The 27868-nt window shown below is 43.1% G+C and overlaps 1 protein-coding gene across 13 annotated transcripts in view; it reads left to right on the top strand.

The window, feature by feature from the left end:
- The window catches only part of THRB (thyroid hormone receptor beta), a 337755-nt gene extending 327799 nt beyond the window's left edge, over positions 1 to 9956 (top strand). For all 13 annotated transcript variants that reach the window (XM_058657054.1, XM_058657059.1, XM_058657055.1 and 10 more), the window contains 2 exons: positions 6979 to 7237; positions 9678 to 9956. In XM_058657054.1, coding sequence (XP_058513037.1) covers positions 6979 to 7237; positions 9678 to 9919 — 501 coding nt within the window. In that variant the 3' untranslated portion in view covers positions 9920 to 9956. The remainder of the gene's footprint in view (positions 1 to 6978; positions 7238 to 9677) is intronic.
- Positions 9957 to 27868: the final 17912 nt, after the last annotated feature.

Raw genomic sequence — 27868 nt, 5'->3', positions numbered from 1 at the left:
AGCTTTAGTTAATGAATCCAGATGCGGTGCCAGCGTTTGAACCTGGCTCTGTATTCCTTCAAGATGGCTCTGTGGTGATTTCTTAAACCTCCAGGATGAGTGAAATAACCCTCTGTGAGTGAGACTGCTAATGTGGCCTTTAATATTGCCTCTGTCTTTGAAAAAAGAAAGGGGGGATTTTTAAAAGTTTTATTAGAAAAGCAAATCAGATTTACAGAGAGGAGAGACAGAAAGATCTTCATTCACTGGTTTACTCCCTAAATGGCCACAATGGCCAGTAGCTAAGTTGATCCAAAACCAGAAGCCAGGAGCTTTTTCTGGGTCTACCATGCAGACACAGGATCCCCAAGGCTTTGGACCATCTTCCATTGCTTTCCTTGGCCATAAGCAGGGAGTGGATGGGAAGTAGAGCAGTATGGACACAAGCAGGTGCTCAGATGGGATCCTGGTGCTTACATTGAGCCATTATGCCAGGCCCAAATCTTCCCTCTTTTACTGTCACCTTGTTCTTCCCTACCCCATCTACAGAGCACTACAAAAACTTACCCTTTAGACCTCAAAGGCATCCCCTGGGAGACTTCACCCATATCTTTAGCAGCCATGCTATGCATTGGCTGAGAGCAGGAGCTCTGCAGTCAGCTGTGTGGACAAGAATCCTAAACAAGTCATTTAGTGTCATCAGTGTTCAGTTATCTTATCTTTAAAAGGGGAACCATAATATTGCCTGCCCCTTGATGCTGTTGTGACGTTTAAGTGGGATAAAACAGGTCAAGTGCTTATATTTGTAGTAAACATTCCATAAATTCTAGCTACTAGTGATGCTGTTATTTAATTTATTACATTTCCAGCCTACCTCTGACTTTGCTTTGGTGAATCAAATGGGGTTGATTATGGTTTCTGGAGAATTTTTCCCTTTGAAAAATGCTACCAGATGTCCATCCATGGCTGTCCACACCCCCAAGGAGACCCAGAAGAACAGGACCACACACTGCTGTGAGCCTCTTAGATGAACCATCTGAGTGACAAGTGATTCTAGTCTCAGCTAGAAAGGAGCTGGATTGCCTTGCCTGGGATGACCGTACTGCCTTGGTTTCCAGCTTCCTGTGCCTTTGAGTTTGCCATCACAGGAGCCCAGCTGGACTCAGACCCCAGTCATCGATGGGGATAATTCTCATTGCCAATACCCAGCAGCAGTCAGAAGGACACCCAGTGTCACGTCCCTGATCTGAGCAAGAGAGACAATGTTTGTCTCTCTTGTGCCTGTCTTAGCTGTGGTGGGGAATAGGCACCTCAGTCTATTCAGGCTTCTGGAGCAAAAATACCATTGATTGTGTGGCTTCTAAGCCACAAAAATGTCTTCCTCACACTTCTGAAGGGTGAAGACCAAGATCAGGGGTCCAAGATTTGGTGAGGGCCTGCTCCCTGAGTCATAGAAAGCTGTCTTCTTGCCTTGTCCTCACAGGGTGTAAGGGACAAGGAACTCCTCCAGGTCTAGTTTGTAAGGGCCTAAATGCCATGAATGAGGACCTTGCTTTCATGCCCCCATCACTTCCCAAAGGCCCCGTGGAGCTGGGCTATAACATTTGGGAGGGACATTGCCATGCAAGGGTACTAGATGTACTGGTACCCACAGCTCTGCCAGGGGAATGATTCTCACCCCTTCACTGCAGGCTTCACTGGGTCCTGGGGGAGGAATTGGCTTATACCTCTGTTGACATGGAATTCCCTGCATCAGACACCTACTTTTTTTTAAGATTTATTTATTTTGTTACTAAGTCAGATATACAGAGAGGAGGAGAGACAGAGAGGAAAATCTTCTGTCCGATGATTCACTTCCCAAGTGAGCCCAACGGCCAGCGCTGTGCCAATCCAAAGTCGGGAACCAGGAACCTCTTCCAAGTCTCTCACGCGGGTGCAGGGTCCCAAAGCTTTGGGCCGTCCTCGACTGCTTTCCCAGGCCACAAGCAGGGAGCTGGATGGGAAGTGGAGCTGCCGGGATTAGAACCGGCACCCATATGGGATCCCGGGGTATTCAAGGCGAGGACTTTAGCTGCTAGGCCACGCTGCCAGGCCCCAGACGCCTACTTTTAAAATTAACATTTTAGAGAGTGTTATAGAAAGAGTACCTATTTGCTAAAGAGATACACAGCATAATAAAGCTAATAGTTCAGGGTAATAGCCCCATGAGGTAACATTGCTAACATCTTGGAATTTGTCTTTTTTTTTTTCAAAAAATACATACATATACAAATATACATATATATATATATATATATATATCTACAGTCATGCAAAGATGAAACAGATATAAATACAAGTTATACCATTGTGTACTTTTGTCTATGAAACTACTTTTTTCTTCCAACTTTTTATTAACAAGTCAGGAAGAAATACCAGAAGGGTATGGCTCATGAATTTATTCACCTAACCAGCAATGAGATCAAGATGCAAAATAAACTTTTTGAAGTTTATTTATTTATTTGAGAGGCAGAGAGAAAGAGAGAGAGAAAATCATCTGCCCACTGAACCATTCACATATTCCCAAAACAGTTAGTGTAGAATTGGTTTCAGTCTGCCCAGATCTGACTGTTGCAGCCATTTGGAAGTGAATCAGAGAATGGAAGATTTCTGTTTATCTCGGTTACTCTTTCAGATAAATATATAAATGTTATATACATATACATCTATATACACTGCATTGAATATTCTGGTGACACTGCCTTTTTCACATGATTATTGCTTAAAAACAAATTCTGGATGTGGGATTTTTTTTCCCCTTTCATGCTTGTATATATTTTAAGATGTACACATGAAAAAGTAACTCACACAGAATGAAAATATCTTATCAGCAGCATGAAAAGTTGGTTTCCCCCCAAACCGACCCTCAGCCATTTCCCATCAAGATAACCACTGATCCTGGTTTCCTGTGACTCTCCCTGTGCCAGGCAGACCAGGAGTGTGAAGACTAGGCTGCAGATCCCACTGAGGTTCCAGCAGGTATTGCCCCCATAGTCCTTGAGGCAGAATTCACAGGCTCTAGGTGATGTTCTTGTCTTCCACCCTGGGCCTCTCCTGGTCCCCTCTGCCTAGCTGTGTCCATAGCCGTCATCCCTGCGTGTCTGAAGAGCTGGCTCCATTGAAGCAGCCCTTTCTGCAGGCTGAGCCAGCCTGCTAGTTGCATAGCTTTCTGAATGAACACAGTAATGGTTTGTTTCTGCTCCATAGAAAGCCTCTGGAAACCAACCACTAAACAGAGATTTCCAGTAAAGGGAGAGAACAAAGTAGCCATCACCATGTCCAAGAGCAAACACTCTGAGTTGTAATGTCAGGGCAGTCATGAGGAGGACACCATGGAACCTTGCAAGCATGGGTCATGGCAAACTCCTCAAGTTTCCCTCAGTAACTTTTGCCTGCTTCACTGTCACAACCCCCCCTTCTCATTCAGCCCTTTTTACCTCTTTTCAAAAGGGAAGGGGAGTAGGGGCACATGGCATTTACACCAGAGGTGTATCCATTTCCAGTGTTTGTGGCCTCCTGGGGACCTACAGCCTATTAAGCTGTCTCTGAAACACAGCAGAGGTTAGTGAAGTATGTAGGCCCCTGAGCGACCCCTGGTGCGGACTGGAGACCCCAGGGACCTCTCTCATGCATTTGCTACTCAAATTGTATTCCTGGCCATTGCTCCAGTAAGATCCATGCCAACCCACCCAACGAGGTAAGTGTGACACCAAGGCATCGCAAGACTCCAAGTAATTGCTGGCAGCATTGGCGAAACAGCTCACAGCAACCTCTCCAGGTGCACTGTGGTCTTTGCCGATCAGGCTTTCCTAAGGGGCCAGGAAGAAGCTGTGGGAGGATCCCACACTGGCCTGTCCAGGTCATTTAGTGAGAGTGTTTGGCAGGTGCTTAAGAGAGCGTTTTGCCTTCATGTTGAAACAAAGCTCATCAGGATCCTTCAGATTCATCCTAAAGGAAATGGCTTGTGGCCCAGTTTTTAAACCATGGGTAATCTTTCACAAGTACTTACTCAGCTTTTATTTAAGTTAATCATTAGCAGTTTTAAAAAAGAAAATGTCTGTTTTCTCCCTAACCAGACTTGGTTTCAAAAGTGGGAACTGCCCAGGTGTGCATACTTCGTGACTGATTTTTTTCATTTCCTAGACTTACTAGAACAGACAGAGCTAGAGAGCTCCCACCTACTGGTTCACTCGCCTTAGTGCCCATGACACCCTACATTGGACCAGGCTAACGCAGGGAGCCAGGAATTGAATGCAGGTCTCCATGTGGGTTGCAGGAATCCAGCTACTTGAATCAAGGCTGCTTCCCAGGTGAGCATTAGCAGGAATCAGGGATCAGGATTGGAACCACTCTGAAGTGAATGCAAACATTCCAGGCAGTATCTGAACCACTAGGCCCTGTTACCTTGTGACAGATTCTTTTTCCAATGGTCTGATCTGACAACTTACTCTAGTTGTGGTTCTATGCCAGGTGCGGACAAATGCAGAGAGAAATTCAGAAACTCAACGGGGAGGCCAGCAATCTGTTTAACAAGCCGTCAGCGGTCCCAGTGGGGCCAAGAGGCAGAGCCACTGCCTTGGGCTGAGAGCCAGCTCTCCCCTCTCCAGCCAGTGCTTCATCTGTCCTGCAGACTAGAAACTCTATCTCCACTGGACTTTGCTGTTTCCTGTCATGCTCTTGGGCCAGGAATCCAAGGATGTAATTGATGAGTAGGAATCAGAACCTGAAGCAAATCATCATGATTTTTTTTTAAGATTTCTTTATTTTTATTGGAAAAGCTAATTTACATAGAGAAGGAGAGAAAGAGAGAAAGATCTTCCATCCGCTGGTTCACTCCCCAGTGGCTGCAATGGCAGAAGCTGAGTTGATCCGAAGCCATAAGCCAGGAGCTTCTTCTGGGTCTCCATCCTCCACTGCTTTCCCAAGCCATAAGCAGGGAGCTGGATCAGAAGTGGAGTGGCCAGGACATGAATTGACACTCTATGTGATGCCAACACTGCAAGGTAGAGGATTAGCCAGTTGAACCATGACGTCGGCCTTGCCATGATTTCTTTTTAAATGGGTTGCATGGGGCCAGCGCAGTGGCCTAGCGGCTAAAGTCCTCACCTTGAATACCCCGGGATCCCATATGGGTGCCGGTTCTAATCCTGGCAGCTCCACTTCCCATCCAGCTCCCTGCTTGTGGCCTGGGAAAGCAGTCTCTCTGTCTCTCCTCCTCTCTGTATATCTGACTTTGCAATAAAAAAAAATCAATAAATCTTAAAAATAAAAAGGGCTGCAAAAAATTACTCATATGCACTGATGCCTAGATTAAATATGAAATGACTCTTATTCTGTAGAAAAAGCTAAGCAGTTTGAAATTCACTGGTAAGGGGAGTAGGAGTCTGAGCTCATGGAAAATACAAAACAGGGCTTTAAATGTCATTCATTAGCAGGTGGGCATTTGTACAGTGATTAGGAGGCTACTTGGGATGCCATGTACCATATTGAACACCTAGGTTTGAGTCCTGGGTCTGATTCATCTCCTGCTAATGCAGACCCTGGTGCAGGGAGGGGTCAGCCATTATGGCTCACAGAGTTGGGTCCCTTCCACCAAAATAGGAGACCTGGATGGAGTTCCCTAGCCCATCTTAGCCACCATGAAGATACACAGAGTGAACCAGCAGATGGGAGCCGTCATACTCTGTCCATCTACCTGCCAAAGAAAGGGATAAATATAATTTCCATGTACTTCAGTGGTATTATTTTCAGTTTTGCATAATAATATCAATTGAACTAGTTCAATATTATCAAAAGCATTTCCCAGAAAGAACCTGTAACTCCTTTGATAAAGTCAAGATTTTATCTAATTTACATGTAAGTCATTTTTGGAAATGGTCATGTGTAAGATACTTCAAGAGAGAATTTTTATTCTTCTCTTTGTGTTAGATTCTAACAGTTCTAGCGTCAACTTCTAGCCTCAGCCACAAAGTATTCCCATGACCTCAGGGTGGTAGTCACCCTCTCAGTTCTTAGGTTTTCATGTCTGTAAATAACATTGGGGTTAGAACAACCACCTTGCTGCTTTGTGATGATTAAATTAAGGCAATATATACAGACCTTGGCAAGATAACCAATTCATCAAAAAACAATAAAAAAAATTTCACAGACCAACAGCCTTTCAAACAAGGTGGTTAGTGGCATTTAGTCACTCTTCCCTTCCAGAAAATAAAATTCTGCTTTTATTCTTTTACTTAGCAAAGTTCTTTAAGTGTGTTACTAATGTCATCAGATTATCACAAATCCTAATTAGCAGCATAACCAAATGAGCTGATAATGAGATCTCCACGCTGGCACAAAGATCCAGCATGTTGAGTAAGCTGGTGTCTGAAGTGCTGGAAGGACCTCACTTTGGGAGTCCCAGGCCTGAACTCCAGTCTCAGCTCTGCCCTCACCTCAGTGGGAACCCTCAGACAGTTTGTATCCCTGGGCCTCGCAGGTTGCATGCCTCTCTAAGCACCCTTTTAATCCAGTGCTCTTGAGAGACTCAGGGAGCCAATTCACTTCTGAAAGGAAAGAGAAGCCCAGCTGCCAGCTAAATAGCAGTTAGCTGTTAGCTCCTGGAGCCGCAAGAGCCAAAAGACATGGTGAGTTTAACATCAGCAATTATCTCTTGGAGACATAACCCCAGTTCTCAGACTAAGAACGGAGTTATCACAGCTTCCCACATACCTGGAATAGAAGTTAGAGTGTACACTTGTGACAAAGAAATGTGAACTACTGAGATTAGGATTGGTGAAGATTATAACCCACTAGGATATGAAAAATGGTCTAGAGCCAAGTAGGGAAGGAGCCATCGCAGACTCAAAGAATGCAGACCACTGTGGCTCACAGCCAGCTCCTGCTTTGAAGAGACTGTGTGTTGTGCCTGGCTGGCACGTGTCCCCTTGTTCCTTGCTGATGTGAGCTGGTTCTTTACAGCTGCCATGTGAAGACCAGATCATCCTCCTCAAAGGCTGCTGCATGGAGATCATGTCCCTTCGTGCGGCTGTACGCTATGACCCCGAGAGTGAGACTTTGACCTTGAATGGGGAAATGGCAGTGACACGGGGCCAGCTGAAAAACGGGGGTCTTGGCGTGGTGTCGGATGCCATCTTTGACCTGGGCATGTCTCTGTCTTCTTTCAACCTGGATGACACAGAAGTAGCCCTCCTTCAGGCCGTCCTGCTGATGTCCTCAGGTGAGTTACACAGCACCAAAAGAGCCTTGGCTTGACAGATGCTGGTATGTGGTCCTCCTGCTGGCAGCCTTAGTCTGGCTTTAGGAGAGAGACACCTGTGCTGGGGAAGTTCAAAGACAGGAAACTGCAGAGACCTCTGGAGTTCCAGGGTGTTCCCACAGCCCTCAGTCCCCCTGCAGAGAAAACAAAACAAAACAACTAGACAACTAGTGTTTTGTCTAAGGACTCTGAGCTTCACTGACCTAGAAACAAAGCAAGTGATCCCCCCTTGCAGGAACTGTATTCCTGTATTTTTAATTTTTAATTTTAATGGCAGTGAGAAACTAATTTTTTTTGCAATTTTCCTCCTAGTTGTTTCTGCTAAATAAGCCACTGTTTGACGTTTAGCATGGATCTAGTCTGTCTGTAACACCTGCTAACCCCCCCTTTGGAACAAAGAGCAGTCTGAGATTCAGAATCTTCAGCAACCAGCTTTAGTAAAAATCCAGTAATAATTTCACAGGGATCCATTTCTGTGGTCCTCTTTGGTTATGGCAAATGGATTTTTCTCACTGAATAAAATGCCATTCCCTCTGTCATGAATTGATCTAACAGATTATTCAAAAATCTGTCATGTGGATAAGTGAGCAGGTGGAGATGGTGGGATTGTGAATGCAGTGCCAAACACCATCAAACACCTAACTGGAAAAATCTTCCAATTCTAGTTTTTGCAAGACTGTCACTGCCTAAAAGCCAGGTGGCAGGCTTAATAACTTTAAAAGCTTCTCCAGACTTAGTAATGTGGACACTTTTCATTAGTACTGTCAGAAGCAGACAATATAGTTACAAGGCAGAGTTCAGTTGGCAAGTGATACTTACTGCTCAGCGTCCCAAGCCTCTAGTTCCTCGCAGCCTCATCTTCTTTTGCTGACATTTTAATGGCACAATATCATAATCCTTTCCTACAAAGCCATTTCTAGGTGCTACTGATGGTCTTGATCCTATAGTGGTAAGCACAGAGCAAAACTAGAGATGATCTAACAATCATTTCTTTGAGAAAGTCTGTCTGAAGGAGTAAATAACAGTCGTTGGTCTTTAAAATATGACTTTCTTCATAGACCCACACAGCATGTTGTGAGCATCATCAAAACTTCTGTGTCATTTGTGTGACCATCTTGTCTTTATATTTCTCATCAAAGGACAGAGTTTTGATACACAGACCATAAGCTATTTTGTTGCTATTGAAGGAATAAAGCCAAAGCAATGTAATGTTGACTTTCCATTTGGATGACAAGTGAACGAATCCTGGGGAGCATTCTCCTTAGACAACAGAAGGGAGAGATGAGAGAGGAAGGAAGAGAGGACGAGGACATCCAAAGAGCTACAGCCTCAAATTGGAAGAAACTCAAAATGGAATTTCACAAGTTACCATCTGGGCCCAAATATTCACATAGTTTGCTTAGACTGAGCAGGATGTTTGGAAACATTGGCCCTGACTCTTCCTTTGAGATGACAAAGAACCCCAGTTAGATTCCTTGACAACTGGGCTCTTGAAGAGTACATTCATTTTATGTGAGCAACAAATCAAAGAGAACGGAACCAGGAAGGACATGGCAGACACCCAGGAGCTACCTGAGGAATGCACTCATTTTTACAAATCAGATTGGTGTTGGTTATTGTTGTTGTTTTTGCCCAAGTACTTACAGCCTGGATAGTCCCCCGTCATTCAGTCTTTTTGTGTCATCCCTTTGCTTCTCATTTTTTAAAGGACTTGAGTTGCCTCCTGCATATTATAGAAAGCCTAGGGGGTCCTTCCACAATTTATAAGGATTTCTGGGATGTTGCATGGTTGTGGTCTGCCCACTGCAGTCACTCTCTTCCCCCCACAGGGTGCCTCAAGCATAGCACTCTTCCCTGGCTTTCTTGTTTGTTTGTTTGTTTGTTTGTTTGTTTGGGGGGGTCCTCCACCCCAGATCACCACCAGCACAGACTGCTACAGGTAGAATTTTTCTAAAAGCAAAAGGGGAAGGAAGGAGGGTTCCCTGCATACTGATGAACAACTGTGCAGTGGTTATTGTGTTTCTCAGTCCTCCGGGGAGTTGCCTGCAGCCCTTTGGTGCTCCTGTCTTTTTTATATCCCCTTTGCTCTGCATGCTTATCCTTGATGGCCCCTACTCCAGGCAGCTAATAGAAATCCAGCATCTTCTCTTTATGCAGAGTATTTCTGCATCCAAGCAGGTGACTGTTATACACTAAAGATGCTTATTTTGACACAGTACTGACCCCCTTCTTAGAAATGATGCCACCCTACGCTTACACCCCGAAGTTTGTGCCGCAATTTACATTCATCCCAGACGTTGACAAGTCTCTGATCTGCCCACCCTCCACAATAGGACGTGAACTGAATTGAGCAAGCTTTCCCCTGCTCACACTGAGTTAATATGCATCTTCTTCTCCCCAGATCGCCCAGGACTTGCCTGTGTTGAGAGAATAGAAAAATACCAAGATAGCTTCCTGTTGGCCTTTGAACACTATATCAATTACCGAAAGCACCACGTGACACACTTTTGGCCAAAACTCCTGATGAAGGTGACAGACCTGCGGATGATTGGCGCCTGCCATGCCAGCCGCTTCCTGCACATGAAGGTGGAATGCCCCACAGAGCTCTTCCCCCCTTTGTTCTTGGAAGTGTTCGAGGATTAGACGGACTGGATTTATTGTCAAAATTCCCACAGCACTACTGGGTGTCATTCCATTCCATTGCCTAGAAATTTTCTGTTTGTTTCTTCGTGTCTTCATGTTGGGAAGAACTTTGGGGGGATAAAGGGAGCGAGTCCTTGGCATAGACATGGATGAAATTGCCCCTTGAATGCGGGTACTTGTAACTATTGCGTTTTGTTCTTCAGTGCTTTGATGTGAATGCTTTGAAGGTTTTACAGCTGTGGAGGTGGGGTGGGGACCAGCATTAATTCACCAGCACCAAGTCATCACCAGCTCCCACCTGTCCCTGGCCAGAGACTCAGGCATGTAAAATGGCGCTGCAAAAGACTACAGAAGCCTTAAGTCCAAGAGAATATGGCCGAGTTGATCCAAACCTGATTGTTGCGAGGCTTAAGTTAGCAGAGCACAGACCAGTTTTGGTTAGGGCTGGCTTTCAACTTTTTAAGGAAAGACTCAAGCCCACTGATTTTCATCTATTGAAGATTATGCTGGTTTCCAGCACTCTGATTCTCTTCCAACAGCATCACTTGGTACGCACACTTGTTCTAAAAACAAATCAGCTGCCTGTTTGGGTCTCATTTTTATAATCTTATGATTTCATTTTATTTGACTGATTGCGGCCAACAAGGAAGACAGTTTTCTTCAGTTAACCCAAAGAAATTAGAAATCTTCCACAATGTCCATGACACAACAGTCCCCGCCCTCCTCCTCCTCCAATCCGCCTCCCCCTCTCCCCAAATTCCATAGGGTCCTGCCTCCCAGGAGGAAGGTGTAGTCACAGGTTAGGCTCATTTCCACAGAAATCCAGTCTGTTTACAGGGGTCACCACTCTTCAATGCTATCTGAGCTGTCATCTCCCTAGCTCCTGAGGTGTCGATCCTGCTCACGTCTTTGCAGAGCTGACCACAGATTTTCCTATGGATCATATCTTCTAATCAAGAAAACATTGCAAGCTGAGACTGCACTCTCAGGCTGGAAGTGTTCTGAGGCAAGCCTAGTGCTGATACATGCTGAGCAGTGGAAGCAAGGTGTTCCAAGAGCCCTGCAGGGCCCCACAGCTTGGGACCCTCATGCTCTTGGCTTTTTTCATCAATGTTTTCCTAGCCCAGTTTTCCCTCTGACTCTGAGGCACTGATTAGCTTGACTAACTCTACACAGAGCCTGTTTCTGCTGCAAACCCTGCCTTCCCCTTCACAGCGTCAACCTGACAGATACTCAACAAGAAACACCTGGTATACCACTGCTTCCCTCCCCTGCCCAGCCTTGCACCTTTTCCCCCCAACGACTGATGCTGGAGTCTCGGCTTGTGCGCAGAACCTCAGTGGTGACACCATCACTTCAGTGTCAGAAAAGGAGCAAAGAATGTACCCATGCAACTGAATGTATCTCATTGTTCACTGGCACAGTAGAGATCAACGGTTCCTCTGCCTGCCTTTTACTGCCTTATCCCGGAAATATTGGGGAAAATAAGCCATATCGGTATGACTGACCTGAAAACAAAGTAGTAAAAGTCACTGTGAAAACCAAGTGAACTGATTTCTTCTAGGTTTGGTGGAGCCTAACTGGCCTAGACATCAGAATGCCTGAGTTCTAGTTCATGGCCTGCCAAATGGGAAATTCATAACCTTAGATCTTAGTTTTCCCACCTAGTGAATAAGGAATAAGTCATGATTGCTAAAGTCCTTTCTGCCCTTAATATTGTATGGATATCAGGGTTAGGGGAGGAATCTGGTTACTTTAATAGTTTCTTTTATATTCAAATTTCTAGCTTCATTAGGAAAAGAGTATGACCCACATAACAGCTAAGGAACATATATTTGGCATTGGTTCAGGGCAAGAATTTGATATAATGCTACTCACCCATTTAGAGGAAAGCAGATGACCTTGAGGGAAAGAGAAGGACATCATTAAGAATCTCGTCTGGTTGGACGTATACAACCAAGAAAGGAAATAGGCAGAGAGATGAAAACTCTGGGCATGAAGTTCATAGGCAGATTACCAACTTTATTTGCAAGCAGGCTTTGGGGTTTTGTTTTTTCCTAGGCAGCCTCTAGCCAGCCTCCCCAAGTCCCTGCTTTGTTAACATCTCAGCTCCATCTGTTGACTCTGCTTGGAAGACACTCTTTGAAAGATAAATACCCAGATGCCTCTAGGCTCAGGCTAATGCTATTTCCATAGATTCACCTGTGAGATTGGAGTCTGCCCTCACTCTGAATCAGAATGCTATGGGATTCATCATGATTGGAACTGCCAAGGGTGTTCTTCATGCACAGGGATCAAGTGAATGAAGTGATGCTCAGCTTCCGAATGCCTGAAACAGGCAGACTGCTGACCAAGACGTATTATTGAAGGTTGAATCCTTTTTGCTGAGGAGGATGAACCTTTGAGTACTTCAGGCTGAAAGGAAAACATACAAGGATTCAAAGAATCGTGGCCTTGATGGTTCAAGTGACTGACCTCTTCTGAAACAGGCTGAAGTACTAAGTACATCTCTAGACCCCATCCCACAAAACTCTATTATAAAGGATTTGTTCTGGATTTAAAAAAAGAAAAATTCCCCCGGCCTTGTCCGGACTTTCAAATCAGTGGACCTGATGTTGCAGTGCCCTTGGCATCTGACCCTCCTCCCTGCTGGTGGAGAGACATTCCAATAGAGGAAAAGCCAGCGTCCTGCTGAGATTCTTACTCAGAAATCACTTTTAGGGGTGTGAATTGTGGCACCGTGTGTGTGCGTGCACCTGTGTGTGTGTGCGTGTGTGCGTTTGTAACCCCAAGTGTACTTTGCTCTCCAAAGTGTGCAGTATCACCAGAAACAACGGGAAAAAGAAATCTTTCCTTCTTGACAATTCTGTTCCTAACACCGCGTGCCGCCTCAGAGCTGTTTCTAGTTCAACGAGCCTCTGTCCTCAATGACGCACTTGGCGTGCTGACGCCTCAGCCCAGCAACACCCCTTCACTTGTGCCCCCCCGTGACACCTCCTCCTGCGGTGCAGTTGCCAGTGTGGATGGCCAGCCTTGACTCTGCTCCTGCGTGAACAGGTGTACCAACCTCGGCCCCTCCTCCACACTAAGCCCCCAGACTCAGCCTCCGTGAACTGCTGAGCTCCCCCTGAGCATGTCGCTGTCCGTGACCCAATCTCTACTCTCTGGAACTCCTTAGGGGTGTCATCCCAACCTCTCTGCTGCATGAGTCATAAATTATGAAATCAGTCTTACGGTTTTTGAAATGTAGCCAGCATTTGTAAGGCTAAACCTTTTTCATGAACTGAATTGAAAGTGAATAACCCAGCCGCAGTCCCTCTTCCAAAGAGGGGTGATGACCGACATTTGGATCTCTTTGTCCTTTCCAATGGCAATGGCATCGGGTTCTAAAATAAGCTCGTAATTTTTCCTGTTATTTTAATAATATGGAAATATTAGCATAGTGTTTCTTTTGATAGTGATAGATTATAATCCATATTTAAATTTTATAGAGAAGAAATTTTATTGTACTGTGATGTAGATATTTATTATCCAGGTAAGGCATTGCCCGGTGTGTATTTTTTACAATTGAAAACATTTTACTTTAATCTTTAAAAAATATATATATGTTAAAAACACAACATACACAATAAAAAGTAAAAGATAGGGAGGAAAAAAAAGGTTTGGCCTTATCGCAGAATTTTTACTGTATTGTGTAAATGTTTGCCAATGCAAAATGTGCATGTCTAGTGTCTTTCCACATTCATTGACGCCGCCTTTAAGAGCAATATTGTGCAGATAAATGCCGTTTGTGGCTTTCTGTTGCACAGTTAAAACGGACCCACCTTATGCACAAGACAATCAACTAGACATCTGCCCTCCTCAGGGTGCAGATAATACTCATGTAACTTTTGGAGCACAATGTAAGACAGAAGAAGACACTTGACCCATGTATTTTTAAGACAGAAATTGTCAGGGCATAAACGAGCTGGTGTGATGGTGTGCCATTTCTTTGTTTTGGGCCTCCCTTCACTTGGCATTTTTAATTTGATTGTAGAGCCAAAATCAGTCTTCATTCTTCCTTCAGAGAAAACTTTGTTTTTCCGTAATGCTTTTATGCCCTGAGAATCTGAAAAAATACTTACAGACTCAAAAAGATCTACAACCATCGGAAGACTTGTTTTGCAACCAGTGTTAAGTGATATTGCTAGATTGGTAATATTTTTTTCCAGCCTAAAACTCTGTTGACATCTGTGATCAAAATGTTTTGAACTATCCAAAAAGAAAATTTGTATATTTGGGAAAAAATGGATTTTTACATAGCTTTTGTATGCAGATATTAAATTGTAATTATGAATATAGTGGGCGTAGACAAACTCATAAGCTTAAATTCTAAAACAGAAAAAAAAAAAGAAAACGCTTATAATGAATGCACTTTCCTGTCTCTTTCTTGAAATATTCCTATTTTCTACATAGAAACAGAGTTGCCGGTAACCCTCTTTAGCTGCTGCCAACGGGCAGGCCAGAGAATGTATGGGCATTTGTTTCCCCGACATCCACTGGAATAAGCATTTACTCGGGAGCTGGGGGACAATGGAGAGCAGAGAAAAAGAAATGCCGATCATGGGTTAGCCGCTTTGGTGGAGGCCATAGATAAAAGGGGAGGAGAAGGGGGCTCAGTTATTGCAGCCCAAGGATCTCATTGGTCATGTCTCAAAATGTTCCAGAGTGTTTTTACTATAATGATAGTAACATCTGCTACTGTATTAGTCAGCTTTTCATTGCTACAATAAGATGCCAGAGGTAACCTAACTTTTAAAGGAAAGAGACTTATCTGAGTCCATAGTGCTCAGGCCCATGTCCAAGTGGACCCAAAGGTTTGGCCTCTAGCATTGGCATCCCTGTGGGTAGAGGCCGTAGGCAGCGTACAGCATCATATGGCAAGAGACAGGGAGCTTGTATCTGTCCATGCCTCTATGGTCTCCTAGGAAGTCAACAGAATACAGTCACAGGAGCCCTACCCAAATCACTCCATCGAATCCAATGACCTCTTAAAGGCCCCTGTCTCACTTCATGGCGCATTGGATCAGGTTTCTGCCTCTCGGTAGCATTAACACAAGTCTTTGGGGAACACATGTTTGAGTTTAAAGGAACATATACTCAAACCCTAGCAACCACCAACATATATCTCAACCTTTATTGCCCTGAACACATTAGATCTCTTATTGTAACAAGCGAAAAAAGCTAAGACAAAATGACTTAAGCATAATGAACAAGACTGACTTCACTATCTGGAAGATATGTGGACGTGATAGCTTCGAGCATGACTAGATCAAGATGTCCTCTCAGCATTGCCATGGAAGCTCCTCCCTTCGTCGTTTTCTTCATATAGACTTCATACTCACAACATTTTTCTCTTTAGGTGCCTCCCCCACTGCCGTAGTTCCAGAATTTAGCCTTTCAGCTCCAAAAATAGTGAAAAAACAGTTTGCTTTTTCCTACAATTCCAATGAAAAGCATGGGCTTAATTCCCACTGGCCCCAGCTAAGTCATGTGCCCATTCCCAGGCCAATCACTGTGATGAGGAGGCGAGTTATGCTGGTGATTCGGAGCTTCTGAAACCCTGGAACTGCATGAGGAAAGAGGGACAATCAGTAGCATCCAAACTTTTAACTGAAAGTTGGGATGGGGTGATTCCTCAAAGGGAATTCTAAATCTTGTTTCTCTAGCAAGTGGGGAAGCATGCAGGGCAACTAAAAGTCTCATGTGGTCACAATAAACCTCCCAAGAGATGACCAATTCGCTAGAACCTGAATGAACAAAATGACGGTTTGGGTCACATCTTTGGCTCCTGGAAAAGGCCAGTCCAGGTGAGAAGGAAAAAATGTACATCATTACCCTGGGCAAGACCAATTCAGAGCCCTATTTTTGAGTTCTTTCATTTTGCTTTCAAAGACTAGATGTAATTTATATATTTATCTTTTTAAAATATAAAGATTTATTTATTTTTAGTGAAAAGGCAGATTTACAGAGAGGAAGAGAGACAGAAAGATCTTAAACCCACTGGTTCACTCCCCAAGTGGCCACAATGGCCAGACCTGAGCCGATCCGAAGCCAAGAGTCAGAAGCTTCTTCTGGGTCTCCCATGTGGGTACAGGGTCCCAAGGCTTTGGGCCATCCTCTAAAGCTTTCCCAGGCCACAGGCAGGAAGCTGGATAGGAAGTGAAACAGTCAGGATACAAACCAGCAGGCACCCATATGGGATTCTGGTGCTTGCAAGGCAAGGAGTTTACCCACTAGGTTATCGCACCAGGCCCTTATCTTTTTAGTATATTAAGTCTGCAACCCAATTCATCCTAATAGACATATTTCCCTATCCCAAGAAAATACTTTTTCACTTTTAGGATTTTTCATGTAATGTTTTAATTAGGAAAACAACTTGATCCCTTTATACCAGCCAAGTCAACCCCAAACCAATGTAATACCTAGTGACCGGATTGGGTAATGGAACTGAGATCATGTCACATCCTGGACAGTTCTTATTACCTCAAGTGAAAAGGAAGATTGGCTGTGGCCCAGAAGTTCAAACGGCTCAAGACGCCTGTGTCCCACATGGGAATACCTGAATTGAATGCCCAGCTCCAGAACCTGACTCCTGCTTTTGCTGATGCAGACCCTGAGAGGGAGGCAACAACAGGTAATAAAGACTCAATTAACTGTACTCACCCACACAGGAGACCTGGTTCATCTTCTCATTTCCTAGCTCCAGTCCTGGATCAGCCACAATCTTCTCAGGAGTGAACCAGAAATGTGGAATTTCCACATCTCTCTCCCTGTCTCAAAGTTAAAAGAAACCAGAGAACAAAACTGATTTGCTTACTTCCTGACAATTCTACCTGACTTCACATTTCGCTACTCATAGCACTTTAGTTTGGTGAATAAGTAGAACTGCTACTATTCAAGTTCCAGTGAGAATCAATAAGTTCAGCAAATAACCAAATTCATACTTCCCAATATCATGAATTAGTCTATATAGGAGCTTTATTTTTTAAAATATAGACCAAAAATGATCTTCCACTCTGATTCACTTACCAACAGCAGCTAGGACCAGGCCAGGGTGAAGCCACGAACCAGAAACTCAATCCAGACCGACCAAGTAGATAACAGAGACCCAAATTCTTCAACCATTACCTCTGTATCCTAGAGTGCACATAATAGGAGCAGAGTCAGGGCTTGAACTCCAGTACTCAGACATGAGGTGTGCGCAACCAAAACAGAGTCTTAACTGTTGCATCAAATGCCTGCCACATGGGCTTTGAATATAAACAGATCATGCAAATTATCTACTGGGTTACATTTACCGGTACTAGCTGAAAATTAAATAGTCAAAAACAAAGCATATAAGTGTGCTACATTAGTTTTTGTTATAGCTGGTTTCTTTCAAAGGGACTTTTTTCTGTATGGATATCTATCTGAAATTTTGTATAAGTACACAGAAAAATTTTTTCACATCAAACTTCCTCTTGTTACCATACTTTTGGAAATAACGCCTATGAAACTGAAGTTAAACGGAATGGCAGTCAGCGCTCCTTGCAGAACAGATGAAGAACAGCCTCCTTCTTCCTTTTTACCTTTTGTGCATGCGATACTCATTGCAGTGCAGACAGATACAAATGGAGTCAAGCACCTTCAGGATCACCCATTAGAAAATTCTGGTGTCCACAGATCCCTGCAAATGCAGAGATGAGAGAAACAGTCTTAAGTTTTACCTTGAATCCAAGCAAGGGGCTATGGTCTTGTCTGCTGGGAAACTGCAGGTGTGCACACTCTAAGAGTTTTATACTTTTTCCGATGGATGCTCTTAACCCTCAAGAGATTATGATCATCTTTAATGTCACCATTTTAAGAGACTCCATCCTTTTCTCTCTTTTTTGTTTTATTAACTTTAATACATGATGGAATCCAGGACAATATCTTAACAGATACACACAATGCAAACCAATCATACCAGGCTATCAGCTTTCCGTGTCTTTATTTTTCTCTGTGCTTGGAGCAAACCATTCTCCTTTTCCTAAAGAGACATTTTCAGGATTCTTTCCACTGAAGTCAAAACCAGGCAAAGTCTTTGAAAAAAAAAATCAAAAAAGGGAGAAGTTGAGAGCACCAAATCATTCATAGGTGACTGAATTCCTAGTAAGAATCCAGTTAATTTCAGAAAGTTCACCTCCATTTTCTTCCTCACATTCAAGAATACCACTTATCACTTCTTACTCAAGAAACTCGGCAGTATCCCCTTCTCCCTCATCAACAGTCCCCCTGAATACTCCACCGTCACATTGTTGCAAGAAATAGTGGCCCACCATGCCCTGTGCACCTAAACTATGCCAGAACTATTATCTCTAACTCCTCCCAAGAAAACTGAAAGAAGATGTTAGTTTTCTCATTTGACAATGGAAAAAGTGGAGGCCCAGCAGGAATAAGCAATCTATACAAGATCATAGATGTGACAAGCATCCAAGCCCATAAGATTCTAAGATCTCTATTTCTTTTTTACATCCTGCACAAGGAAGACCAAGGGAAAACCTGAGCCCCTGAGGAAACGAGATATTGCTGCTCTGGAAGTGTTTGTGCTTCCCTAAAAGATTCTCCTATCCTGATGGAAACGTGTACTACATGCTGAAAAAAGGTTTCATCTCCTCTCACCAGGTTGTTTCCATTGCAAAACCACTGATGTACACAGCAACATAAAGAGTAAGTGATAATCCAGATCACATTCAAACAAGGGGATATTTCTGCCGCTTAGGGAGTGAATCAGTGGACATAACATCACCTCTCTGTGTTTCCTCCTCTCTACACATCTGATTTTGCAATAAAAATAAACCTTTAAAAAAACAGAAAGATGATACAAAAGTTCATCTGAAAACCCAAGAGACCATAGTAGCCAAATCTATCCTAAAGAATAAAAATCAAGCTGGAGAAATCACAATTCCAAACTTCAAGACATACTATAGAGCAGTGATCATAACAGTCTGGTACTGGTACAGAAACAGAGAAGATCATCAATGGAGCAGAATAGAAATCACAGAAAGGAATCCACATGTACGTAGCCAGCTAATCTTCAACAAGATAACTGAAAATAGTCCAGGGGAAAATGTTGGTCTCTTCAACAAATGCTATTGGGACAATTAGATAGCAACCTATACAGGTAAGAAGCAAGACCCCCCCCCCCACCTGTCACATACACAATTTAGCTCTAAATGGATCAAGGACCTAAATCTGCACCCAGAAACCATCAAACTTTTAGAGAAAAACATAGGAAGCACTCTCAAAGATATAGGAATTGGGAAGATTTCTTATAAAAGTCACTAAAAGTACAGGCAAAGCCAAAGCAAACAAATGGGACTACATCAAGCTGAGAAGCTTCTGTACAGCAAAGATGATCAACAAAGTGAAGAAGCAACCAATGGAGAGGGAAAAAATCTTTACACACTACACAGCCAATAGGGGAGGACTAATATCTAGTATTTACAAAGAGCTTCAGAAACTCCATGACAGCAAAACAAACAACCCTGCGAAAAAAAAAAATGGGCAGATGAAATGAACAGACATTTTTTTCAAAAGAATAAATTCAAAAGACTAAGGGACATATAAAAAAAATGTCCATGCTCCCTAGCTGTCAGAAAAATCAAATGAAAAACACACTGAGGTTCCACCTCACTCCATTGAGACTGGCATACCTTCAGAACTCTATCAACAACATCTGCTGGTGTGGGCCAAAAGTACCCTCCTTCACTACTGGCGGGAGTGTAGGCTAGTACACCACTATGGAAGTCAGTTTGGAAAGTGCTAAGAGAACTGAAAATCGGTCTGCTGTAGGACCCAGCTATCCCCACTGCTGGGAATACATCCAAAGAAAATGAAATCTGCATATGACAAAGTGATCTGTGGTCCTATATTCACAGCAGCACAATCTACCATAGCAGAGACATGGAAACAACCCAGATGCCCACCAAAAGAGGAGTGGATAAAGAAGTGTTGCACATCTACTCCATGGAACACTCCTCAGCCATTAAAAAGAATAAAGTTCAACCATTTACAACCAAATGGTCCCAACAAGAAACCTTTATGCTCAGTGAAATAAGTGAATCCCAAAAGGACAAATATCATATATTCTTTTTTTATTAATTATTTTGCATTATGTGACAGTTTCATAGGCTCTGGGAATCCCCCCACCCCTCCCCACGCCCCTCCCCCTGGTGGATTCCTCCACCTTGATGCAGTATTACAGTTCAAATTCAATCAAGATTCTTTCCTTGCAAACGTATACCAAGCATAGAGTCCAGCTACTTATTGTCCAGATGGGTTGAACAGTTTCTTGGGGAGACCATTTCTGGTCCGAAGTTAGAGCTGGTAGAATATCATCCCAGTCAATTAAGAGTCCCAATATAACATCAACATTATGGAACAATTTGCAATTTGCCACATTATGGAATTGACATGGTTTTGAGTAACCAGTAATATCATATATTCTGTTTCATATAGGGCAACCTCCTTGCAAAATACAAGATCCATAACCCTTTCAATACTGTTTTTGCTACATCGCAGGGGGGTTGATATTTTTGTTTTTATTTCCATTCATTCAAAAAAAAAAGTTTTTTTCCTTATTCATTTCCTCACTGACACATAGGTCACACAATAACATCATTTGCTTCAAGAACATTTTTTATTTTCTTTTTCGTTTCTTCAGTGACACATTGGTTATTCAGTAGCATGTTATTTAACTTCATCTTGTCGTGAAATTCTTATTTTTTGTTCCTATTGTTGATTTTGTTTTACGGCTTTTCATCTCAGGGGATGTACAGTAACTGTAATAGAGACTGTCGTATCCAGATGTGGAAATGCAATGCAGTATACATCTCTACTTCCAAATCAAAGATGAAACTGTTAAATATATCTTGACAACAGGATGCTGGACTCTCTGCCATTGGCCAGACCTACAATATCAGGATATACTTAAATAGCAGAGTGATGGAATTACAACTGATTATGAAGGACTATACTATTGTAAATCAGTGGTGGGGAGGGGAAGAGTAGGCGAAAGTGGACGGGGAATCCCAGCACCAATGGAACTGTATCATAAAATAAATAAATAAAAGGATGTCTCCGATCAGCCTCAGCCCCAGCAGGTCACATGATTATTGTGCCCCAGATACTGCTTTCTACACTTGCCCAGGTTCAAGGTTGTCCCTGAAGCTGTGTCTTAGGTCGTCTACAAGGAAACATACGAAAAGAATCTCAGGTTTGACTTCTGGTGCCACCAACCTGAATGTGTAATCATCCGCTACAGCAGCAGTTGAGCCAGGAAAATAAAGTCTACCATCTGTCTCTCCGTGTTCCCTTTTTAACTGTCATTGTACTGATTCCTAAGAAAAGTTCTCTGTGCAGCCATGAATCAGGCTGATTTAGAATCATTATCAGAGAGAATCATGTACCAGAATCAAAGAACAGCTCTAAAGTGAGGGCGGGAAACACAACAAATAAAGTCCAGGATAATCTGACACACTGGGGACCACACTGATGTCACTGGTCCATCAAGGATGCTGCATTCCGCAGTAGTTGTTAAGAGTCTGCCTCAGCCAGTGAATGTTGACTTAATTACCTCTGGTTGAGACTCTGCGTGTTGGTTGTTTGCCCAGGCATGAATTTATTTTGACCAAAATGAGTCTTAATCAGCTTGACTGAGGAAGGATGTAGCCAAAAAACATAGCCAGCAGGCAGTTGGAGAAGCTTCTGCAACAACTGCCAGATTAGAGGAGAGCGCTTTTTTAAATGTTCTGCAAGGAATTAATCCCTCTCCTGTATTTCAGAGCACGTTTACCCAGTGCCGTGTTTGCTTACTACAGAAGACTCTCTGGGGGATTAGTAGGACTACAGGGACAGGCTGGTGCCTTAAAGTGGGCCAGGGTGTTCTCAGTTAAAAGTTCTGCTGTAAGAGATCAGCTACTTCCGCAAAGGAGCCTCTTGAGGCATGAGACCCAGGAAGACGGCTTATTTTGAATGTCTACCAAAGGTGGTCATGATTGGATTCTGACCAGTCTGAAATACAGTGAGTGACAAGCAAGACTAAAAATGTGCTGGCGCAACCTCACCTCCAAAATAGTGATTACGTGTCACATGTTCACTAGGGTTGATGACATCCAGCTTGTTAGAAAAACACAGCACGTGCAATGAGTTGCATAATCTCCAGGAGCCCCTTCGTTTCACATCCTCGTGCCAGCATCTTCTTCTCCAAAAATAAGGCCATGTGCTCTCCCTAAAAGAGAATGCACAAACACTTATCATCCAGACAGGGATACCAAGGCACAAGCAGCAGGAAGCACCACAGTTCTGGAAAGCTTAGGGTCTATGACACATAACAATAGAACTACCGACCTCTGAGAATCATGAAAAACAGAACAGATCCCAAATATCTCTGGGGTTCTGAGGACACTTATTCTCAGAAGTCAACAAAACTTTATTAAACATTATCAACTTCCTGTGTCATTCCAAAGGAAGTATAGTTATTAAAACTTACCAAAGTATTATTCAATCATCCAGATTATTCCAAAACCAAACACAACATTTCAATCATACATTTGCATTTGTGTTTGCAATGTCTTTCATGTTGGGTAATGTATTTTAACGACTGCATGTTAATGAAGACCAAATAAACAAAAATCAGCGTTAATATATAAATAAGACAGTTCAGAACTGTCCATTGCATCACTGGGCCAATGAAATATTTTTCAGTCATCAGTGAAAGCGAGTCACGGGCAGATTGCCTCATCCCAATTGAGATCATAGCTCAGAACTTCTGAAATTCTTCACATCTAAGGAACCCATAGAGGCATTTGGTATACATACAGGTTAATCTCTCAAAAGATTAGTACTGTCATTAAAAGGTATTTCAATGAATGATTTGAAACGAGATATCCTTGTTAATGCCCAATTTTAATGTGAGTCAGAATTATCTTGATAACTTGTCACCACTTTCTGAACCCTGCAGAATAAAGAGGCCAGGGGTAAGGACTAAAAGTCTGCAGAGAAAGAGATGGAAAGAGAGATCAATCTCCCATCCACTGATTTCCTCCACAAATGCCTGAAAACAGCCAGTGCTGGGGAGGCCACAGCCAGGAGAACTTCAAACTAGTGCCCCATGTGGGTGGCAGGACCCTGAGCAACTTGGGCCATCTCTTCTGGAGCTGGGTCAGAAGTGGAGTAGCCAGGATTTGAACCAGCACTCCAGAACAGGGTACCTGCATCACAAGTGGCAGTTTTCACACTGCATGTCTAACATTTGGCAGTTTTAACAAGTTATCCTGTGACACTGGGGACCATCCTTGGAGAATCATGGTTTTGCTGCATTCTAAACACCAGGTTTAGATGAAACCCAGCCCAATGGCACTCAGCTGGGAGTATATGTAGCAGAAAGTAAAGATTTACATTTCTCATGCACCACCACAGAAGGACAAAGGTTCATACTCACCATGGACACACAGGGAAATAGGTTCCTAAATCTCTGGTTATTTTCCAGAAAGCATCACTCCTTGTTCCAGTGCAAGGTGAATTGTAACTCTGAAATACCCCAGTAAAATATTGCAGATGTGTTTGTTTGACACTAGCGAAAGTAGTTCATTATATATTGAAACCCACCATCAAGTAAAAAGAACCTTAAATAAATTACAGATACAATACAGTGATTTTTCTACAGTACGTACTCTCAACCTGACTCTCGGCTCAGGAGATTCTCATCTTATGCAATTAAAACCCAAAGGCATACCTGGCCTGGGTCCCAGCTACCCCTCTGTCCTTTCTCCCCAGCTCACGCCCCCTGCTCCACTTCTCCTGATCTAACCCTTGTCTCTTTAAGAGTCCAAGTCCATTCCCAATTCAGGATACTCATGCCTACCAGGTACCAAACAGCCCCCTCCTCTTCACCTTCCCTGTCCTCCAACTGCCTCATACTAGGCTGTTTTCTCTCCTACTGCTGATCACAACCTGGCTGATCATGTTTTAGTTTTATTTCTTAATGGCCTAATAGAATATGAGTCCCATAATGAAGTTAATTTTCTTTTCTTAATCTTTTATTTATTTGAAAGGCAGCAGGCAGAGACCATGCTCTCTCAACCTCTGGTTCACTCCCTAAACTCTAACAGTCCAGGCCAGGACACACTGAAGCCAACTGCATAGAACTCAGTTTGGGTCTCCCATAAGAAAAATAGGGAACCAAGTACTTGCGTCATCCCTAGTATGCCCCAGGGTGCACCTGAGCAAAAAGCTAGAATCAGGGATAGAGCTGGGACTCAAAGCCACGTACATGCAGAGAGCTCACGTGGCTGAAATTTTCTTTGTTCATTCTATCCTCGATTCTCAGAATCCAGTATCACTTAGTTAATAGATGTTAAATGAATTAATAGGGAGAAAAAAGTTGGGGATGGGGAGCAACAGACCAAAGGAAGCAACAAGTCTAATCCTACAATCACCCTAAGAGACGTGAGGCTAACGCGCGTGACCAGAACGCTACCCACCGCCAATTGCTGCTGTGTGCCCTCTTCCTCTTGCACACCCACCCACTTGCACTAAAAAAGCACTACAAAGGTGCTACTAGCAGCATAAAAGAAATGCAGACAACAACCCAAGGGGTGAGGCAAGGAACAACACAGAAAGCCAGGGGCAGGCAGAGCACTCCTTCTGCACCCTCAGTTGAGGATGTAGGCAGCCTACCCCTGATCTCTTGACCACAGGCAACCGCAGCTGATTATTTGGGTGAATAAGCATCCTTCCAGTCATTTTTACATGGGTAGGACATAATCCTGCTATTCACATTTTCAATTTTCCAGGTGAACTTGAACCCTGACAGATACCTCTGGAAGTTAATCCATAAATTATATTAAGATCACATGACTGAATGGATCACCCGGGCAGGAATGCAGTCAGCGAAAGAGATGACACTGAAGCAGTGTTTTCAGGGATTTCTGGATGCGGATTTCTCTGTCTCAAGGTCTGCGACCATAATTGCTTCCGGTAAGTACTATGTTTGGATCAGCAGTGTCAAAAAGGTCAAAAATTTCTTTTCATTCTTAGCTTTTATCGGAAGCATGGAAGTGCCCTCAATTTAACTCTCAACTATCATCAATTTCCTTGGAGACTTTTGAGAACAAAATGAGTCTGCCCTTTTATACAAGCTGAGCATTCAAATTATAAGAATTCTTCTAACAACTTGCATTAAAATTATTCCAAATGTCTTTTAGCAGTTGGGTCTTAAAAATGAGAATTGAGTTTTTTCTGAGTCAAAACTCATCTTCTTCCTTAATACACTGATAAAATTCTACCAAAGATACGCAGGTTCCTCATTAATGAAACCAGAAACTCAGAGAAGCCATAAAAAAGAGATTGATACAACTTTCTATTTCTCTCTTTTTAAAAATATTTGTTTATTTGAAGATTTATCTTTTATTGGAAAAGTCATATTTACAGAGAAAAAGGAGATACAGAGAGAAAAATATTCCATTTACCGATTCACTCCCCGAAAGGTCGGAGCTGAGCCAGTCTGAAGCCAGGAGCCAGGAGCTTATTCCAGATCTCCTACGTGAGTGCAGGGTCCCAAAGCTTTGGACTATCCTTACTGTTTTCCCAGGCCGCAAGCAGGGAGCTGGATCGGAAGTAGAGTAGCTGGGACACAAGCCAGAGTCCATATGGTAATCCCAGTGTGTGCAAGGCGAGCATTTAGCTGCTAAACCATCATGCTGAGCCCATGACTTTCTATTTCCAGTGGAAGAGCAACCTTCCTGACTGTTAACACTCTCCAGACGTTATCATCATGAGCTTGAACTTGTAGAATACTGCTGTGCTAAGTACCCTGACACTTTCCACCTTACCAAAGTATGGTTCTTTTTTCTCTCTTTCTGGGGTTCATCTACTCCTGCCACAGAGCCAGATACACAGAAGGCTTTAGATAATATTTGTAAAGGAGGCTGACACTGTGGCATAGTAGCTAAAACCTCCACCTGTGGTGCCAACATCTCATATAATCACCAGTTACAATTCCAGCTGCTCTACTTCCAACACGGCTCTCTGTTAATGTGTCTAGGAAAGCAGCAAAAGATGGCCCAAGTTCTTGGGCCTCTGGACCATGTAGGAGACAAGGAATTGGCTCCAGGATCCTAGCTTCAGGACTTTAGCTCCAGCCACGGTGGCGATTTGGGGCATGAATCAGCAGATGGGAGATCTCTAACAAGAACGCTCTCTCATCTCTCTGTAAATCTGCCTTTCAAATAAAACAAATAAATCTTTCCAAAAATAATGTCTGTAAGGACTCGAAGAAAACAGTTTTGAACACCCAGCAGAAATCCCAATTCCAGCCAGACTTGAGTACCGTGATACCACTCTCCAAAACAACTTCCCAGAATAAACATCTCAGTACTACAGGATGCAGAAGTCAACGGAGACATGTGAGTAAGGGTTTTGCACTGGAATTGAGGATTATGGTGCAAAGCTTTCCCTGTGACATAAACATCCCCTACAGCCTTTCAGCAGACAAATCCGTCCAGGAACTGAGGGACAGGTGTCCCCAGAGATGCCTGGGCAATAATCAATATCAAATTGTTCAGCCCACTCTGAATACCAAACGTGGATTCCAGCATCCTCTCCAACTACAGGCCATGGGACAGCTACGTTGTCTTCAGATGTGTGCCAGAAGCCATGAGTAATTGTTCTAATATTAAGTTTCACATGTGTTAGCATACTGATTCATTATAAAAGAGCAATGTGGTATAACTAATTTTTCAACTTTCTTCCGGTTTTCAAGTTTATGATGGAAATACCATGGGCTTCAGAATATAGTAAGGATTTGAATATATAGAGAAGGATTTTAATTCTTGCTTCAAATTGTGTCCTTGGACAAGTTTTTAAACCTTCCTCTGTCTCAAGTTTCTTGGTTGTGAGATGGGAGTTATTCTTTCGTGTTGGGAGGGACCATTCTCTGCATGGATCTCTTGAGCACATACATAGTAAGAAGGTTCTGCCAGAAATGCAAGGCCCTCTTGACACTGGCAGTGAGCAACCTTGACAAATGAAGACATGTCTCCCCTCTTGAATAAAGAACAGAATACTCACTACTTGCTACAAAAGTCTCAGACTCCCCAAGCTACAACACAAACAAGCTGTGACCTGGTAGCCATCTGGTGTTATGTCACCTTGTCCCTTTGATTCATGGCAACAATGTGAACTGATGTTAATGCTAAGACTTGTGTCACTGAGCAATGAAGTCCTTTGTCTTGAGTTCAGGAGTCTCCTGTTTCCTGCCAGCATCAGAAATAAGATGTAAATACTCGTTGGAAAATCCATTTAAAATGTCAACAGTTTAACATGTTTACTTGCAAGCAGTTTCAATGAAAATCCTACACCTGACGCTCTACAGAGTCACTAAAAGATCAAATGAGGCAGCTTAAATAAAACACCTGGCAGGCATTACATAGGCACCAAGAACATTTTCTCTGAGCATATTTCCAATTTTTCTTGATGATTTCTAGGTAAATAAGTCTGGAAAAACACCATTGCAGTAAAGGCGACTCTTCCCCCTCACTTTCCCCATACACTCCATCATGTATCTGTTCCACCTGCCATAGCAAAATGTTCATCACATTCTCAGAGAAGGGCCTATAGCAGTTCCCGCTCTGATCTTGAAAACTGGGGGAAATGCCAGTCACAATTCTCAAGTAGTTGGATTTCAGACTGAGGGTAAAGTAGGTCTCTGGAGCAGAACCTCCTGTCTGTACTCTTCAAATCCCGATGTTCTTTGCCGTAGCCATCATCCTTCCATCCAGACACCAAGTCCTCTAAAATTCACTTCACAGCAATGGCTGGGAAGGAAGCAGATTTCAGAAGCAGGGTTCATGCCCAAAGAGCAAAGCATTATATGACAACTGAAAG

This window comes from Ochotona princeps, chromosome 30, assembly GCF_030435755.1.
Source record: "Ochotona princeps isolate mOchPri1 chromosome 30, mOchPri1.hap1, whole genome shotgun sequence".
NCBI classification, from domain to species: domain Eukaryota; kingdom Metazoa; phylum Chordata; class Mammalia; order Lagomorpha; family Ochotonidae; genus Ochotona; species Ochotona princeps.
The sequence above is the reverse complement of the archived record's forward strand: the minus strand, read 5'-3'. Positions and strand labels throughout refer to the sequence as shown.